This window comes from Colossoma macropomum, unplaced genomic scaffold, assembly GCF_904425465.1.
Source record: "Colossoma macropomum unplaced genomic scaffold, Colossoma_macropomum, whole genome shotgun sequence".
Taxonomy (NCBI): domain Eukaryota; kingdom Metazoa; phylum Chordata; class Actinopteri; order Characiformes; family Serrasalmidae; genus Colossoma; species Colossoma macropomum.
In genome coordinates, this window is record NW_023494806.1 from 14474653 (window position 1) to 14492801 (window position 18149).

The 18149-nt window shown below is 38.2% G+C and overlaps 2 protein-coding genes across 4 annotated transcripts; one reads left to right on the forward strand and one right to left on the reverse strand.

Moving 5' to 3' along the window:
* The first annotated feature begins 1780 nt into the window (after nt 1–1780).
* Nucleotides 1781–4575, forward strand: cplx4b (complexin 4b). Its single transcript, XM_036599227.1, has 3 exons — nt 1781–1913; nt 3330–3417; nt 4330–4575. Exons 1-3 carry the CDS (start codon nt 1849–1851, stop codon nt 4555–4557), a joined length of 381 nt encoding a protein of 126 aa, XP_036455120.1. The 5' UTR covers nt 1781–1848; the 3' UTR covers nt 4558–4575.
* On the reverse strand, nt 4294–17481 carry malt1 (MALT paracaspase 1). 3 transcript variants are annotated; one of them, XM_036599224.1, is made up of 18 exons: nt 17339–17481; nt 16935–17162; nt 16365–16528; nt 15536–15657; nt 15307–15454; nt 14787–14965; nt 13578–13674; nt 13218–13265; nt 12249–12272; nt 12133–12156; nt 11600–11803; nt 10966–11143; nt 9153–9224; nt 8889–9016; nt 7928–8077; nt 7576–7730; nt 7205–7324; nt 4294–5856 (listed from the first exon to the last, which is right to left on the reverse strand). In XM_036599224.1, exons 2-18 carry the CDS (start codon nt 17084–17086, stop codon nt 5401–5403), a joined length of 2421 nt encoding a protein of 806 aa, XP_036455117.1. In that variant the 5' UTR covers nt 17087–17162; nt 17339–17481; the 3' UTR covers nt 4294–5400. The 3 variants fall into 3 exon arrangements, with proteins under 3 accessions (XP_036455117.1, XP_036455118.1, XP_036455119.1); XM_036599225.1 differs by lacking the exon at nt 13218–13265; XM_036599226.1 differs by lacking the exon at nt 17339–17481 and having other exon boundaries at nt 16365–16523; nt 16935–17020.
* Nucleotides 17482–18149: the final 668 nt, after the last annotated feature.

An 18149-nucleotide genomic window follows, 5' to 3' on the forward strand; every position in this document is an offset into this window, starting at 1 on the left:
GCCTTAAAAGTGCTTTTTAAAACCTATTCATGGCGAAGAGGTACATGCAGGGTGCTGTGAGGTGAAATAGGCCTCAAAGAAAACGTATTCTTTTCAGAATATACTCTACTGTAGCATCCCACTACTGGCTTATGCTGCCATGTGAGGAGCGGCCAGGCACGCAAGCTCTCAGAAGGCGCCACACTCGCAGGAGGAGAGGCTTGTAAGCAAGTTCTTGTTAGTGTGAACATGTGCACATGTGGTTATTGTGACATTCAGTGTTGGGCTGTGGGTTAGTCAATATGGCGTCAGTGTCTGTAATCAAGGGGAAGTGTATGGCTACATAAGTGACCTGCCTGCTATGTCGGCCGTTTCAGCAGCCAATAAAAGAGCAATTGCCTTTAAAGCGCAATGTTTCCCACATGTTCCTCTTCCCTGACGCCACAATATAGATTGTTTCACCATTATCAACTCCGAAGACACGTAGGTTTATTGGTTATTTTGGATAGTAAATAAAATGGCTATAGATGCGTGGTAGACATCTCAACCCCTGGTTCCTATCAACACCACTGTAAAGTCAGTAGGTTTCTCTAGAATGAACTATTTCACATCAAACCACTCTGAATTACTTTGTTACAAATCAATGACTTAATTATGCCACAAATGTGAAAACAAAATTGAAAAGGTGGAATTTCTATTTAGGCCTAGGTTTGATTCCCTGACTGGTTGACCAGGGTCCTTACTGTGTGGAGTTTGCATGTTCTCCCTGTGTCTGTGTGGGTTTCCGCCGGGAGCTCCGGTTTCCCCCCACAGTCCAAAAACATGCAGTCAAGTGAATTGGAGACACTAAATTGGCTCTAGGTGTGAGTGTGTATGCGTGTGAATGTATGTGTCTGTGTGTCTGCCCTGTGATGTACTGGCGGCCCACCCAGGGTGTTTCCTGCCCAGCGAACGCTGAGTAGACTCCAGTACCCCATGACCCAGAAGGATGAGCGGCTTAGATAATGTGTGTGCGTGTGTGAATCCCTCTTTAACAAAATGATATTTATTTTGGAGAAATACTTTACGCTACTGTACTTGTAGCACAAGCAGTCTTGTGTGGACAAAGGCCGTTTTACTTACAATGGTGTTGGTGAGCTCATTGGTGGGTTCATGAACTCAGAAATGTCCAAAACATTGTAGATGCAAAGCTATTTCTATATTGAAATTTCAGTGTCAATTGAATTGTCTATGTATTTTTAGAACACTCACAAACGTGGTAATACCACAGTTGATTATTTTTGATGATTTTTCTGCATATTCTCCTTTGCACAGTACGGATAGAGAATGGTCATATTTGAAGATTGCCTTTGTTAATTTTAAAACACATTGTCGATTGTAAAATCAGACTACTGAGATCTCTATCTAGATAACTTAAATGTTGCACTACCACAGTACACCAGCAGGGACGCCACACACAGACTGGACACTGTATGTTATATTCTGTGCACTTTGATGCAGTTAAGCTGTAAAATGCTTGCAGATGGGTCGCTGTTTCAGTCAGTTAAAAACCACACTGTAAGTGACTGTCACCTTTATCCTGACTGCAGAGAGCAGAACAGTAAGTCCAGCTTATGAAGTTTGGCAAAGCTGTTCTCTCTTTTTTTGGCCACAGTCATTGTCAGTGTGTCCTTGGTGATGCAACCAGTCTGCAGGCTTGTCAGGCTGGACAGCCTCGCATTGGATTTACCCTGCAAGCAGACCAATCATGAGGCCAGGATGAACTTTCATTCACAAAAAAAGGAAAAGTATGGTAGGCTTTTGTAGGATGGCTCTTCAGAGGAGAAACATTGTGAGTTTTCTGCTGAAGAAGGAAGACTTATCAGCAAAATGTCCCACGATGGAATGTCAAGAGAGGAATATGAGGAGTACCAGAAACAGCTGGTGGAGGAGAAGTAAGTCCAACATCTCTAGTTCCTCCACAGGCACAGATTCTGAAGTCTGACTGCATGACGGTGCAGGGTTTTAATTTTTAACTGTGCACTCTTAAAAATAAATATGCCAGAAGGGTTATTTGGAGCAAAGCCACTGGAGGTCCTGAGGTTGCTTAAAGAACTTTTTAACGGGTGGTTCCAAAAAAATAACATTTTAGTAAATGAGGAATGCCAGTGTAAAAGGTTACCCTCTACGTTAAAGGTTCTAGACCAAATTTAAGTGTATTTCCTAGAACTGTACGTCTAAGGCAAGCACTATTTTTAAATCTATGGCTATGTCCGAAACTACATTCTGCGGTGCTGTACTAAAGAATGCACTTCTACTGGTGGTGTTCCTTTTTCAGCACACTGTCTAGTGTGGTGGTTTGTGGTTTTGGACGCAGCCTTTATTTTTAAGAGGCCGCAGGTGTCACTTCAGATTCCTTCCTGCTTTAGTTTCCTCCACACTAACTGTAAGGTTTTAATTGTAGCACACAAATTACAGAATAACTCACTTTAGAGGAATCCTGGGATATTAATTTTGTAACAAAATAGATGTATATTCATCTCAGGGGTTTGTCTGTTAATGTTTAAGGCACTTATTGGACGTACAAAAGTTTGAAATCACTTACCATACTAATAAATGTTATTGAATAATAACTTATGCAGTGTAGATTTAAATATTATAAAACAATATAAAATAAATATCTAAAAAGGTAAACCGATGGTTTAATCACAATTTAAAGTATTTTAGGAACAACATAAGTTATGATAATTAAAAATAGCATATTATTAACTAATAAACTAATTATCTACCTCTTATTAGGTTAACTATAAGTAGCTGCTTGTTCAGCGCTTTTCAAATAGGCATTCAGAATATTCATTTTATTATAAGTTCATTCTTGATGCTGTACAATCTCAATATGGAATCATCTAATCATTTAAAATTTCTTTTACATATTCCTACAAATTATTTGGAATTTTTTAAATGTTAGCATCATATTACAATAATGTTATGTATGTACCTGACACAAAATTACTTTTATATTATTGAAAATAGTGATTCCAACATTTTAATGGTAGTATCCATTTGTTGTGTAATGTCTTGTTACATTTACATTTTGGTTGACTATAAGCTGCTTACGAAACATGGATAAATTACAGAATTTACAAGTACATTTTTGTATATTTTGCATTAATGTCTTAAAATAGAAAAAAAAAATGTAAAAGCCTGGAGTCAAGACAGGGTGGATGGAGTCAATGCAACGTATTATCAGCCTGTAACAATGCAAACTATATAATTAGAAACAAATAAAGGAATTCAACAGACATCCATATAATTTAATAATTTCTGTCCATTCTGCTCCTCTGCTCCTTTTATTCCTCTCTTGCATAAAGAATGGAAAGAGATGCTGAGTTTGCAACAAAAAAAGCAGAACGGGCTTGCCTGAGGTCATGTCTAAGAGAAAAGTACCGTCTGCCAAAGGTGAGATTTCTTACTTGAATACAAGTTGATTCCTCACAGTGCAGCACCAGAATAGCAACAGTTCACAGTATGAGTGGTTACAGCTCAGTAGCGGCACTTGTGCACAACCAACCCCAGCAGTGCTGCATCACGCCAAGAGATTAGAGCACAGAAAAAGAATTAACAGCTTTGGGAGGCCATAAATGACCGAGAGAGTTTAGTTCATCTGTCACTGCTGAGGTTAAGCACCATGCAGTGTAACTCTGCACACACTGATAAATCCATGCAGACTGTTTCCAAACAGTAGTTTAGCGTTGGAAGTTAAGAACTGGATGAAATATGAAGAGCAGCTCAAAGACAAATGTTTTGATCAAAAAACAAATGTACAGTTTGCCAGATGCTCCAAATGTAGTCGATCAGCCATGGCATGGTGTTTGAAGGTTTCTTCTTTAGCTTTGCACTGGACCTACAAGACTAACGTAGCTAAATAACAGAAGCTTATACTTAACTACTGTACATCATTCAAGACAGCATGCCTAAATCATCACTCTGTTGCCTCAGACTCTGTTGCTAATGTGTTTTCTGACACCGTAGGACACACTGTTACCTATAAAAATGGACAAAAATTTGTACATAATTCAGGATTCAAGATGGCTGCTAGTACTGTTTTTAGCTGTATGACCACCAGCCCCAGTGTAAACCTGAAGAAGTGTTCATACACCAGTCAAGTCTTGATTGATTGACTACATTTGCATTAAGGGGAAAATTGTGTACCGTTTGATTTCCGAAAAAAAATATTGCTTTTATCCATCAGTTTATCCAGAATTTATAATTACTAATAAGAATTAGACATTAGAATTTAATATGTCATGAGATAATAAGACAGTGAGAAATAAATCAGCTGTCATTTGCTTTATTTTTGACTCTTTGTAGAGTGAGCAGGATGAGATCATGATCCAGCAGGCAGGAGATGACATCGATGTGCCTGAGGAACTGGTAAAGATGGTGGATGAAAATGCTCCACAGGAGGAAGAAGATCAGTCCATTTTGGGTCAAATGCAGAACATTCAAAATATGGACATGGAGCAGATCAAAGAGAAGGCTCAGGCCACGCTGGTGGAGATTAAATCCAAGGCTGAGGAAAAGTGCACTGTGATGTAAAGAACCATGTTACTGGTACTTTTACTGTAAATGTCCTAAAACACTGCAATTTGAAAACAAATATATGTGTCACAGAAATCATCAGTAGTCTGTTTATCCATACACATAATCTGTGGATCATGTAAGCGTTCGGAGAACACAAGAACCATGGCCTATGATTTTTAAAAAGAATGTTAACTTAATATAGAGTAATGTTCAGCTTTAATCTTCATACTTTTTGTTTTTGTTTTCAAAATAAAGTTTTTTGGTGAAAAATCTGCTTCTTTATAATCATCTTGAAAATACACTTTAATACTCATTAATACTTTATTAAAATGCATCACATATTCATTTTGAATATGTTTATTTTGCGAGTTCATACCATGGCTTTAACATATGGTGGTATGTGAAAAGACTGTATGATTCTGCTTTAAACTAGAAAGCCCCTCGATGAACCCAGGTAGGACTGAGGAACAGGAAAGGAGATGAGGAGGTGGTGCTCTGTCATGGTAAATAGAAGGTAGAGTACGGGGAGCTTCTGGCATGGTCCTCCTTCCAAACTTTTAATTTAATATACTACATTTTTTTAATTGTATTATATATATGGAGGTAATACAACGACATAAGTGAGGACTGTGAAGTCCTAGGAATTATAAATTATTAACAACAATACACCATATAACTACTGTATACTGTAATAATCCCTGTTTTCTGTGCAAAAGTATCTTCACAGTTGAAAAAATGGTTGTGATCTCTGAATAACCTAAAATAATCTAAATTTCATCTAAAGGACGTAACGTTTTTCCAGATATTGCTTGGGAATCGTAATGTTCTGTCTGTCAGTCCCAGTGCCTGATTACATATTCAAGGCTGATTGTATAGATGTAAGCTATTCATGAATTTATTCTGCACATCTTCGATGTCATCAGTGGTTTCAATGGGCACACTAGGTAAGGGCATGTAAGGAGAATAAGGAGTATCCTCATAGTGATACGCATAATCACCATGCAGAGAGTTCCCATAGCCCCCAGCAGCGCCATGCAAGGGCTCATAGACGTTGAGGTAGGGGTTGCTGTGCTGTGGGTGGAAACAGGGGATCTGCTGTAGCAGTAGCCGCTCAGCTCCTGGGCTGGGGATGGGGCTGGTGCAGGGGCTGTGGGGCATGTGGCATGTCTGCTGGCAGCTGTTCCTCCTGGTGGGCCGGTGGAGGTCCAGCTTGGCTATAAGGGGTTTCCCGATGTCCACCTCCTTGGTCCACTGGACTTGCTCATCCAGAGATGTGAATTCGGCCTGCAGACACACGGTGAAAACCAGCTTCTCCTGTGGGGTGGAGGAAACAGGGAGTATGTCAATGCAGCATGGTGACTGAACACAACCGACTATAATAATATTCAGTAATATTCAAGTTTGCACTCATATTTGGGCCAACATAAAAAATCTTAGGGTCAACTGTAAAAATAATTTAAAAAGGAGTTTACAGTTTTTATTGTCTACAGTGAGGGGAAACAAGTATTCAGACACTTGTTTTTGTTATTCAGTGTACTTCCAGTGAATATATCTGTTTCAAATTCACAAACAGTATGTACATTAGTACATTAGTACTTTCTTGCAAGGCCACTCTTGGCAATTACAGCTTTGAGACACTCACCATAACAAGAAATTAGTTTTTTGCAAGATTGATGTTCAATTTTGGCTCATTCCTCTTGGCAAACCGTCTTTAATTTCCCAAAGTTATGAGGCTCCCTCTGATGGACTTGCAATTTCAACATCCTCCCTTAATATTCAATGGAATTCAAGTCAGAAGATTTGCTAGGCCATGCAAGCGCCTACATTTTTTTAGAAACTAGTCTTTAGTTGTTTTGGCTGAATATTTGCGGTCCATCTTTTCCCCAGTTTCTAATTTAATTTAAATTCAATCTAAGAACTGTATTAAATCTCTCAGTACGTTGCTCCATTAATGTTTACCTTTTGCAGAGAAGCAGCCCCATATACTCCCACCACTGTACTTCACTGCATGTATGGTGTTCTTGGGATCATACGCACAACCCTTATTTCTCCAAACACGACAAGCTGAATTACTGCCAAAAAGTTCTATTTTTGTTTCGTCTGACCAGAGAACACAGTTCCAAAAAAGTTCTGATTAGTGTAAATGCTTGTATGTAAATTTTAGATGTGCATTTCTATGCCTCAATTCTCTTTAGCAAAGACGTTTTGAGTGGTGTGTAGGTAGAGTGTAGATGATTGTGATGGAATTCATTGCTTATTGTTTTTTATGAAACTGTAGTCCCTGTTGCTTTCAAGTTGACCTGCAATTCTTTTCATATGACTGCTAGTGTCTCTCTTACCCACCTTCTCTTTAGTCTGGGGGACGTTTTGAAATCTTGCGTGGCATACTTGCGTGGGGGCAATTAGTTGTGGCTCTATGAACTTTCCACTTGCATTACTGAACCAACTGTACTGACAAGTCTTCGCTCTGGCTCTGTAGTTTTTTTCTGTTTGAGTGTTATTTAATATGTTGTTCCTTATTATGTTCATTATTTAGTTCTCTTTCATTTTTTAAGCATAACTCTCGCTAGCCACTAAGCAGTACTAAAATACTACTAAGGTACAACTAAATACTAATAAAACATTAGGCATCTTCACCTTCTAGCCTAAATATGAGTTTTACCTTGAGCTTCTGCAGGGAGCTTAGTCTGGTGTACAGGCAGTGCTGGGGGAGACTGCCTGAGAGCAGGTAACTCCCTGTCTCTTCTGGGGTCTCTTTATTCATCAGTTTAGGGTCCAGATCCTGCAGAAACAGGCCAAGAGAACATCTTAAAACTCTGTCCATGCTACACAAAAGTGAACGCAACACCGATCATATACTAATGTTTCATTACCTAATGTTCCCCAAAGCATCATAAATTAGAAAAAAAACTGATGAGCAATTGAGGACACCATTTGAAAAGAACTTCTTAATAAATGCATAACCTGTGCAAGGAATTGTTGGATTGAACATCTTGGGAGATCTTTTTCTCAGTACAACTGAAATAGACTCACTGAGAGGTTAATGAGGTGAGCTTGGCAGGAGGACATCTCCTCTGGCTTTTTCACAATGCTAGTGTAAATGACCAGCACGTTGGAGAACTCGGCTGCAAAGCCCATCTTTATCTGCACGCCACAGTCGAAGTCCAGTGTCATGCTCTCTGGTAGTTCTGGAGTAAAAAACAATAAGTTAAGTTTTTATTCCTCTAACCTCACAATAGCAATTCTATGTTAGAAAACCCATTTACTACCTAAACATCTCTTTGAGAAAACAGTGGCAATGACAAAGTCTATCACTATACAACCTCTCACTGTAGAGGAAGGGATTCTGATGAAGATTTTTTTTCTTGAGATGATTTAGCATTACCATGTGCTTTAGCCCAGAGCAGGCTGTGTGCCTGGGCCACGTCTGAGCAGTCTCCAGGCAAGATGGGGTCAGTCAGGGAGCGTCTTTCTGACAGGCTGCTGCGGATCTCAAGAGCCTGCTTCCCTTTAGTTGGGTCAAACTGGCCCATATCTACAACCCAGCACAAACCACAAAACACAACACAGCACACAGGAATGCCCTACGGATCAGTATGATTACCAAATAACAAAATAACAAGTTTGAATACCTCCTGTCCATGTTTTGTTGATTTGTTGAAGTGAAGATAAGTCAACACATCCTCTACAGAGAACAATTAAATATGGAAATTTTCTGCAAATTTTAAATGCACAATTTCTGAGTTTAACTTCCTGGAAAAAACCTCTAAAACATAAATTGCCACATAATTTTGCACAGGCCACATTTTATGTTTTGCATTAAAATGTGAAGAGGATCTGTTGACTTATTTTCACAAGAAAATCAACAAAACATATAATTTGAGGCGCACAAACGTTTTCATGAGACTGTAACCTCATTTTCCTAATCTAAAACCAACTCCAATCTGACAGTACCAATAAATGAGAACATCTTTTACATCAGTGAGTTGGTTAGATTTAGTTATTAGGCCTACTTGTAAAAAAAGCTTTTACATGCTTATAATACAACAATTCCAACAAGGTAATTTACTGGAGTGAACAAGCAGCATATCATTGCTGTCATATCAAAACCAGCATCTCCATTTCTTCAATTTTTTATTTTTCTACATGATCACAGCCGCTGGTCTTCACCATGCAATAACATTTCATAAGAAACAGACCAATTAAAATCAAAATCAGACCATCAAGAAATAAAGTCTTGTTATATTAATTTCCATTAAAACGTTTTTGCATTTTCCATAAAGTTACCGTTTTGGAAATACATGGTTTTGTTAGAACAGTGACAATATATAGCAAGATCTCCACACCTTCGGCCACTCTGTCCAGGAGCACAGTAATCTTTTCATCCTCCAGGAGGCGCCCTTTCAGAAATTTGATGAACACGCCATTGGTGAGTCCACTCGAGCTCAACTCAAAAGCTTCAGCATCTTGACACCTTCAAAAGACGTGACGATGATTAGATGTCGTTTGGAAGACTTCGTTAACCTTTGCTAACCTCATGCACCTCTTACACCTCCAAGAACATGACAAATTCAATGTGTGAAACTGAAGACTTTAACGATAGCACTTACGTGGCATATCCAAACACGATGTTGGCTGTGACTTTCAGCATGACATTTGGCATGTCCTTATCATGAAAGTTTCTGAAATTACATTCATGGCATTTTTGTGATATTGAAAAATGACAATCTGTGTGCAAACAGGAAAAATGCAAGCAATCAGGTAATAAAGACATAACAATGTCCATATTAATATACCATAAAGATTCAATTTATACTGGCTAGCAATAAATACAATAGAATGGCTAACTGAAGTTTTCTGTGAAAGACCCAATACTTTACAATGCCTTTTCAAAAGTTTTAAAAGCAGCAGGTTTAAACACCTAAGTCTCATATACACAACGTTCGTTCACAGAAAGCATATCTAACCTTTTTTAAGTATGTCACTCATAAACCTTTGTAAATGTTCCAAACTGTAACTAAATGCAGCATCTCTTTAAATCTGGCAACAGCTTTGGACATCCTAACACCTTACGCATTCACAAATGGTCACATCACATTTGTTCACTTTAAATTAGCACTTTGATCATATGGCTCATTCTCAAAAGCCACTGCAAAACATGACCATAAATATATTAGTGTCATAAGCATCAACACAAATATAAAATGTTCATATTATAGTACATCAATTAGAGCTCTATCTGCTACAGCAAAAAAGTTTGTGGACAAACACACTGCAAATCCAGACAATACAACGCAGCGGAAATATTCCTAGACTGAGCCATTCAAACTTTTAAATTTTATGCAGCATATACATTCAGTGGTAAATGTAAGTTAACCTTTACTTGAACAGATACCTAATATTACAGTATTATAATGGCAACTAGCTTTAGAGTGTAACTGTAAAAAAGCAATACCAGATATGACTGACGACTAACATAGTGCAGCTATGACATGTCAGATAGCTAACTAGCCAGCCAGGCTAATCAAGTGTCCATGGTCTTATCAGGTTCTGCCACTTATTTTCCCTCACAGATATTCCATTGCCTTTGTGAGTCTTCCAGAAATATTTCCAATGTGTTGCGGACCATGCTGTGTTGTGACTGACCGCAGCGTTTCTAAAGTTGCGTGTGTTTTCTGTATTAGTAGCTTGTTTCTGAAATGTAGCGCAGGTTTAGTCATTTTGATGAAAGAATTTTGTGAGTCTGCAGTGTGTCTAGAAATTTGCAGTGCATTTGTAAAATGTAGCTCCGGTGTGAACATGTTGATGAAAGTGTTTTGTGAATTTGCATTGCATTTATGAATTTTGCAAGCGTTTTTCATTGTACTGTGCATTGGGTCATGAGTCCCACTGTATCACCCACCATTTTCAATTAGAAAAAAATGAGTTTGTATTACTTTTAACTTTTTACTTTAATGTTTCCCTTGCAAACTGTAAAGTCATGAACCAAAAAACAATGTGGCACAAGTAAAAGAAATACCACGACTGGCAATGTGTTGTGGCAGTGAGACATAATTGTGAAACACCATGTAAATATATATTTATACAGAATGTATAAATAAAAATATATATTATTTACAGATTTATCCTCAAAAGTTACTGGAAATGAGAAGGTTTCACTTAAAACTGGAAAATGTTACTAAAATCTATTTTAAATCAGTTACGTCATTCAGGTTTATTTTTGATCATTCAACCCAGCTTCATATCCAAAAAAAAGAGGAAACGTGAAGTTTTAGTCATTTTCATTTTTTCAAGTTGGGTCACAGTATTTGTCATGTTTGTGAGAAGAACCCTTACATTCCACAATTAACAAACGTTAATTTTGGCAATAAATGTTCCATAACTAGAAGATATGTTTTTGCTACACTACAAATTGCAGCCTACCTTTTCCTGCACATATCCAACAGGAAGACATTGAGACCGGTCTCCTTTTCTTGCATCAGTTTCAGAATGCTCTGCACACATAAGCAGTTGGCAGAGCGGTAGGGGTTTGGGGCATCAACAGGCACCATGAAGCTGTTCCCAAAGTTCTCATAACCATGTCCAGCATAGTACAGCAAGCCTAAAGAGAGGAGAATATGTTTGCACACTCAGTTTACCTGAGAAGCCAAGAAATGAGGAACTGTAGCTTGGAAGTGAGAAACTAGCAGTGCAGCATAAGACTGAGCAATGCTTTCTTACACATTTCACAACTTGACCCATTAAACTGCAGGCTCATTATTCAGTAATTGCTATGAATTATGCAGTAGCTACTATGAAATGAGTATATGAGTTATGTAGTTATGAGAAGAAATGAAGGTACAGTCCCTTAGAGTTTATCTGATTGACAGAGTTTAATCAGATGTGGTCAAAACACCAACAGATCTTTTGAGCACTCTAATAAACAAACTGTAAACATTACATTCTGAATCTAGGAGCTGGAAAAAATGTTGATACCCACAATATACGTACTATATAATAATATATCATCATACTGTCCACCCCTAACTGAGTTCTCCTTTGTATGAAGCTGTATTACCATAAACGCCTTTGTGCAGCAGGGAGAGGAACTCCTCCACTGCATTGCGCATCTCTGACTCAGTCAGGTCCAGCAGGGAAACCACTTTAAAGTTCAGCTGGCGAAGCAGGTTGGTGAGGTCGTACACGTCCACCATAGGTGCCTTCAGCTGAGGATGGTTCTGATAGGACATGTTCCCAATGAGGAGGGCCACTTTGTCTGTGGCTGTGGGGAAATAATGGCATTAAAACATTCATTAAAACATTGAAAGAATCTGAAATGGAATGCTGAATATCCATTTGTAAATGAATGGATTTGAAAATAATAACAGCTGACATTTAATGGAAAATACTTTATCAAGGAGATATTAATCATAATATAACATTAATATTTCATGTATGTGTAAAGCCCACTCCCGACAACTTATGAAAAAAAAAAATGAAAATTCTCGAGAGTGGTCTATAATGTGTTTTGGAACAAAACCCTTCAATTATTTTAAGGTACAAATGACAAAATATTCGAAGTTTTGTGGAGTGCATTTCCGCATTGCTCACCATAAGGCTTTTCGAGACTGTTCACTGAAAATGAAACCAAGAAAACCACAATTACCAAGAACATTAAATACTGAGAAAAACATTTAACGATTATGTGTAGAAGAGAAAATACTTACTTGGTCCAAAGGCAATAAAGTCATCTGGCAAAGAATGAATAAAAGAATGAATACATACTTAATGATTCTTATCATTTCAGTATCAACGAATGTAAGATAACAGAACGGAGTGAAGAAGGGACAGAAATAATCAGCACCCAAACGACTGTGCCGTAAATGCCCATAGAGGTTATTAGAGGACCAAACAAATCTGAAAACTTGTTTCGAAACACTGCTTACTTCATTAATAAAAACATTTATATATATTTATTCACGTACAGTATGTACTACATTGTGTATCAGATGTCCATGTGTGAATGGCAGATACACTGTAAAAAATATTCAATGTTTTAACATTAAGTAACCTGGTTACCTTACAATTTTACGTTAATTGAACTTCAAATATGTAAAACACATTTTACTGTTCTCTGAAATTACTATTAGAAGTTCAATTAAAAAACTTTAAGGCAACCAACATTGATTTTACATTGATATCTAATTCAAACTGTACTGTTACAGGCTATCAGGCACGTTTTCCTTGCCTTTCATTTAGAAAAAAAATCTCTAAAAACTATCAGCATTTGCATGGCCTAAAAGTTGAAAAAGACTGAAACAACGATTGTTAGTCAAACTGCTTGAACAGAATGAAAGAACTGTATTTCACCAGGATTTGACACATGCACACCATGCTGCTCAATACATGCACATATGACTGTATCTCACCACCACATCCTGCGTTTTCAACAGAAGTTCAAGTCTATGGTGTGAAGTCATTTACAGTTGTTACCACCCGCGAACCGGTCAGCAAATCATTATGAAGAAATGGAATTGAGAGCACATGAATACCAGCAGAAACACAGGGCAATAATGTTCAAGCATGCAGTCACCACACGTTGCTTGCAAGTTAGATCCAGATTCAGATTTTCTGAAAGGAATTAAAGCCCAAAGTTCCCAGTCAAACATAAAGAGACAGTATTTCTTACTGAATACCTTCAGAACATTCTGTTGCCCCTGAAAACTGGAAGGTTGTCCTTGGCCCTTTTGTTTCAGATTAAGAGCAGTTAACTTTGAACTGATCTCTACATACAGTAGAATGGTATAGATAGTAAAGCTATGATAGCTTATTAGGTTTCCTTATTCAAAGTGTTGCAATGTATTGAATTTACCTGATTTAAATGCGTTAATCATTTCCAAATTAATGAAACACATTACATCAATATGATTATTGCCAAACGTATGTAAACTGAAAGGCAAACGTGTTTATGTAAAGTATTTCATTTATGTGGAAATTGTATATTTTTCAGTGTACAAACAACTTTACATGTATTTTTGAATGAAAAGCTGACATACCTACGAGGACATCTATTTCATTACTCCACGTTCGCTCGTTGTTGCAGCAGATTTCACAGCGGTATCTTCCCTGGTGCTCCAGTGACAAATACGAGATCTAATTCAACCACAAAAATCCACCAGTTTCTTTAATGAGTGTAATTCAGGCCATTATCTCCAATATTAGGTGATGCTAAGTATAGTGTTGTCATTCCCTTGCATGCAACGGCTTTTAACAGACTTGGCTGCACAAAAGCTACCAGACCACAAAGTAGGGGAGGGCAATATGACAATTTGATACTGTTATCACAATAAATTACACCATGATATGTTTTTCTCAGCATACTGTGTATATCAGCACACAGTCAGGACAAAAAAAAAACCTAAATAAAATAGTGTCACTGTACTAAAAATGACATAAAAATTGATGCATTGTTTTTTCTCTCTACATAACTAAATCTGTCACTTCCACTTGAATAAAATCTTACATCATTACAACTATTGCCAATAAATTGGCAATAGTTCATGAGGAAATGATTTATTTGGTACAAGTAATTTAAATGCATTGCTTTTTCAGTGCACAACATTAACTGCAAGAAAAACATTTCATATAGTAAGGCCATAGAAGTTATTACTTTAGACTGCCCTCGCTACAGCTTATACATGAATGTAATGATCGGAAAGCTCAGCACCGTATAAGTTAACCTACAACACATGCATGCATTCAACTGTAAAAAGAAATTTGCATGATAAACAATTAGGGCTGACTAACTTGTCTTACCATCACATAGCCTATTTCACAATGTAGCTCATAGAGCAGCGCTGCTAAAGGTACCCTGCTTGCTGAGCAGCTTAGCCTATCAAAGCAAGATCCACTGATTAATAAGTCTCAGAATGTCATAAAGCTGGGATTTTAAGGGGCTTACAGTTTTGATCTGCTGTCAGGATGTAGTACTGTTCAGTATGCAAATGTAAAAATAATTATACTCATAGCTTTTAACTACATGGTGCATTGTGTCCATTCCAACTTTCAAACCTCAGAAAAAACAAAATGTTATTTGTCATGTATCATGAACTGTGAAAATGTTTTCATGATATTATAGTATAGTATCACGATATCATAGTTTTGGCACTTTGCCCACCCCTACAAGTCCCAAAACCAAAACCAAATCTCTTAGAAAGTTTAATACAACCATATCTAAGAGAAAGAGTGCATCTCTACTCTCTTACACTGAACTTTCTCTTGGTGGCATTCTTAACTGGAACCCCATTTCTGTACCACTGGTAGTGCGGCAGAGGTCTTCCCACAGCCCCACATTCCAGATATAGAGTATCTCCAACCAGCAGGGACTGTGGCTTAGGCTGAATCACAACCCTCAGGCGTCCCTCAGAAGGAAGAGACATCAACCCTGTGTGGCATTAAGTAATAATGATTCAAAATAGTATTAAATAAAAAAAAAAACAGTACAGATTTGCTATAAAAATACACTAGTTCAGATTGCTTGTAGTACGCTGTAAACCAGTGAAGCACCAATCTGATCTACTGGATTGGCATAGGCATGATACTGATCTTAATAAATGGATCGAATATCGTTCACATGTGATTGATCCGCATTTGATAATGTTTCTTAGTTATGCTCAAGGTAAAACTGTAACCATGCAGTTTCATAAACCTTATAATCCCTTGCAGTTCAGTCAGTTAAATCCTCTTTCATCCCTCTTTATTAAGCAAAAGCAAACAACAACTCACCATATGTTGGCATAACATCAAGCACGTCCACCTGAGCCCAATGGCTAAACTCAAAGGATTCACCGCAGTTCACCCTACAGATATAGAAGCCAGTATCTCGGAGCTGGACAGGACTCATTATGAGGTCCGGTGAGGTACTTCCAGGAACCTGAAGGAGTTCATTTGCCATCTGATTAATGTGAACACTTACCAGTTAATTTCACCAAAAAGGAAATCTGTAGTAATGTACCTCTTCTTTTGCCTTGAACCACTGGTACTGTACAGTGGAGGTTCCAGCAGCATAGCAGCTGAGGCGAATGCTTTGTCCAGTGATCACAGCCACAGACTGAGGCTGTACGAGGATTTGAATCCCTGTTTATAATCATTAAAGTAAAAAGGAATGAGTCAAAGCTAAACAGATTCTGCCTTGTCAGCATCTTACAACAAAGTAAATAGCATAACGCCACTATCACATTCTTACAAATGCTTACACTGTTAATCAGTCCCAGCATTTATACAGTAATTTTTTCACAATACAGGACTGTACAGAAGAGAAACAATTCATGGCCTCAGAAATTAGCAATTTAGAAGAGTAGGTTCATTATATTATACACTGAAAACAATATGACAGGGATTTTTTCATATTTATACTAATAATTTCATGGACTCTGAATCCCCCCCAGTGTCTTTACTGGTCTTATATTGCTACTTTACACCTATGAGTGGCTATAATCATTTATCATATATATTGTAATATATAATACACTTCAACCATTAGCTTATTTTAGAGCACCTTGGTTGGGACAAAGCAATAGCAAGTAGACAAGCAAATTACAGTAGTAGACAGTAATTTTCATATGTGGGGGTCTTTTTTTTGGTCCATAACATGGGCCACTGGATAACGGAGAACAGTAAATCACTGTGAGCATAATCTAACTAGTAACCAGTAATTTACTGTAATTTGTAAGTTATTTTACAGTGTAGGGCATATTTATCTAGTACAGGTTCATAGCAGAGTAAGTACGTACAACTGTTATGCTACTATGTTAATACAATTCAATCGGAGGCTGATCATGTACCTGATTTAAGGCACTGAATGGCTTCACTGTGTCCCATCATCTTGAGAAACTCCACCAGGTTACCCAGCGTACAGCCTCGATCTCCCATGAGTCTCAGCAGGCTGCGGGAGGGGCTGCCCTCCACCTCCAGCACCTTCAGAGAGCACATCTCCATATCATCTAAACTGAGAGAGAGAAAGAGAGCGAGAGAAAAAGAGAGCGAGAGAGAGAGAGCAAAAAAAGAGAGAGAGAGAGAGAGAGAGCGTGAAAGAGTGAGTGAGTGAGTGAGTGAGAGAGAGAGAGAGAGAGAGAGAGAGAGAGAGAGAGAGAGAGAGAGAGAGAGCGTGAAAGAGAGAGGAAGAGAGAGTGAATAAAAAAGAAAAAAAGAGGGGAGATAGAGAGAAAGAAGACAAAACAGTAAGTGTGAAGATAGAGAAAGAATTGAAATTAGAAATAAAAATATTATCATTGAAATGGCTTTAAAAAAAGGTTACTAACTAAAGGTACTAACAGCTTTAACTCTGATTTCACAAGAGCCAGCCACCTCACCAACCTTGTGGTTGAACATGTTGGTCAGAACTGAGATCTTACCTCACTTTGAAGCGACGGTCACTGTTGACAGTCTCACCAAGCTTTCGCCATCCTTTACTGTTGGCTTTATCAAGACACTCACAGAGCCTTTTCAACACAGACTCCTTCAGAAAATTTATGTTCAGTGAGTTGTCATGCGAATCCAGAGACATTGTTACCACTTTAAAGGTAAAAATGGGTCAATCTGGCACCAAGCAGTTCTTCAGGTGACTGGGTTTAGCTGCCCACCTGCAAAGCACCAACAGTTAGCACTGTAAAAGTAAGTCTTTTTCTAATCCAGTCTGAACACTGTATAACGACGTTGGAGAAGGAAACATCTTGAAAGGAAAAAGAAGAAACCAGCATTCAGCACAAATCCACTCCTCACGTTTTGAGAAAACGCTGGTGCGGATGAATGAACTTACCTCAGAGCTAATCAAAGAAACTGAAAAGCTTAAACAACAGTCGATACATGGTTGTAGTTTCCCTGCACGGATAGATGTGGGGAAATCCACTTCACCTCAAAACATGTCTACGTTTCACGCTAAGCTCCACTTCCTGATGTGACTGTGGCTAAGGTAAGTGTGTGTGTGTGTGCTCAATTTTTTCTCAGTAGTGAGAATACACGAGCACCCCACACGGAGACCTATTCTGAGAGTGAAAACTGCTTCAGGAACTTTCTCTCATAGTATTTTACCTTTTAATAATTAAAGACAACGTTCGTTTGATTTAGCATCCTGGTAGTTTACTTTCAGGATCAAATTCAACTCAGAGTAGTTTAATTTCAGGATTAATTTTCCCGTTCCACCTTAAATAGTACCGCAGTTATATTCAGAACCTGAGGCGCCAGAGCGTAACTGCTGCACCATTTAAGGTGGACCGGAAAAAATCGAACACAAGTTGGCGAATAAGACACTGACTTCAGTTTCGTGTTGTTAGGGTCAGAAAACTACGGAGCAGAAAAGATTTAAAGTATCGTATTTATTATTTCTGGCTGTGTTTCACACCGAAAGGTTACACCGGCCCTCCCCAAAAGAGTTCCAGCCGAGTGCAGGTCGCCGTAACTGGATCTTCCAGTAGAGCGCCATTGTCTCGAGATAGTTTGATTCCCACACGTATTCCGACAAACCCCGCCTGCTGCGCTGCGATTGGCTACTACAGTGACTTCCAGAATGATTGGCACCTTGAAGGCTTTGAAAAAATAATACACTGAATTTGAATGGGCGCGTAATTTCA

Coding starts and splice junctions, on each gene's coding strand:
- cplx4b (XM_036599227.1), top strand. CDS start 1,849: ATGTCCCACGATGGAATGTCAAGAGAGGAATATGAGGAGTACCAGAAA. Junction 1,914..3,329: donor AAACAGCTGGTGGAGGAGAA/GTAAGTCCAACA, acceptor TCTTGCATAAAG/AATGGAAAGAGATGCTGAGT. Junction 3,418..4,329: donor AAAAGTACCGTCTGCCAAAG/GTGAGATTTCTT, acceptor GACTCTTTGTAG/AGTGAGCAGGATGAGATCAT.
- malt1 (XM_036599224.1), bottom strand. CDS start 17,086: ATGTCTCTGGATTCGCATGACAACTCACTGAACATAAATTTTCTGAAG. Junction 12,157..12,248: donor CTTTATTGCCTTTGGACCAA/GTAAGTATTTTC, acceptor TTTCATTTTCAG/TGAACAGTCTCGAAAAGCCT. Junction 7,731..7,927: donor GCTCTGGGCTAAAGCACATG/GTAATGCTAAAT, acceptor TTTTTACTCCAG/AACTACCAGAGAGCATGACA.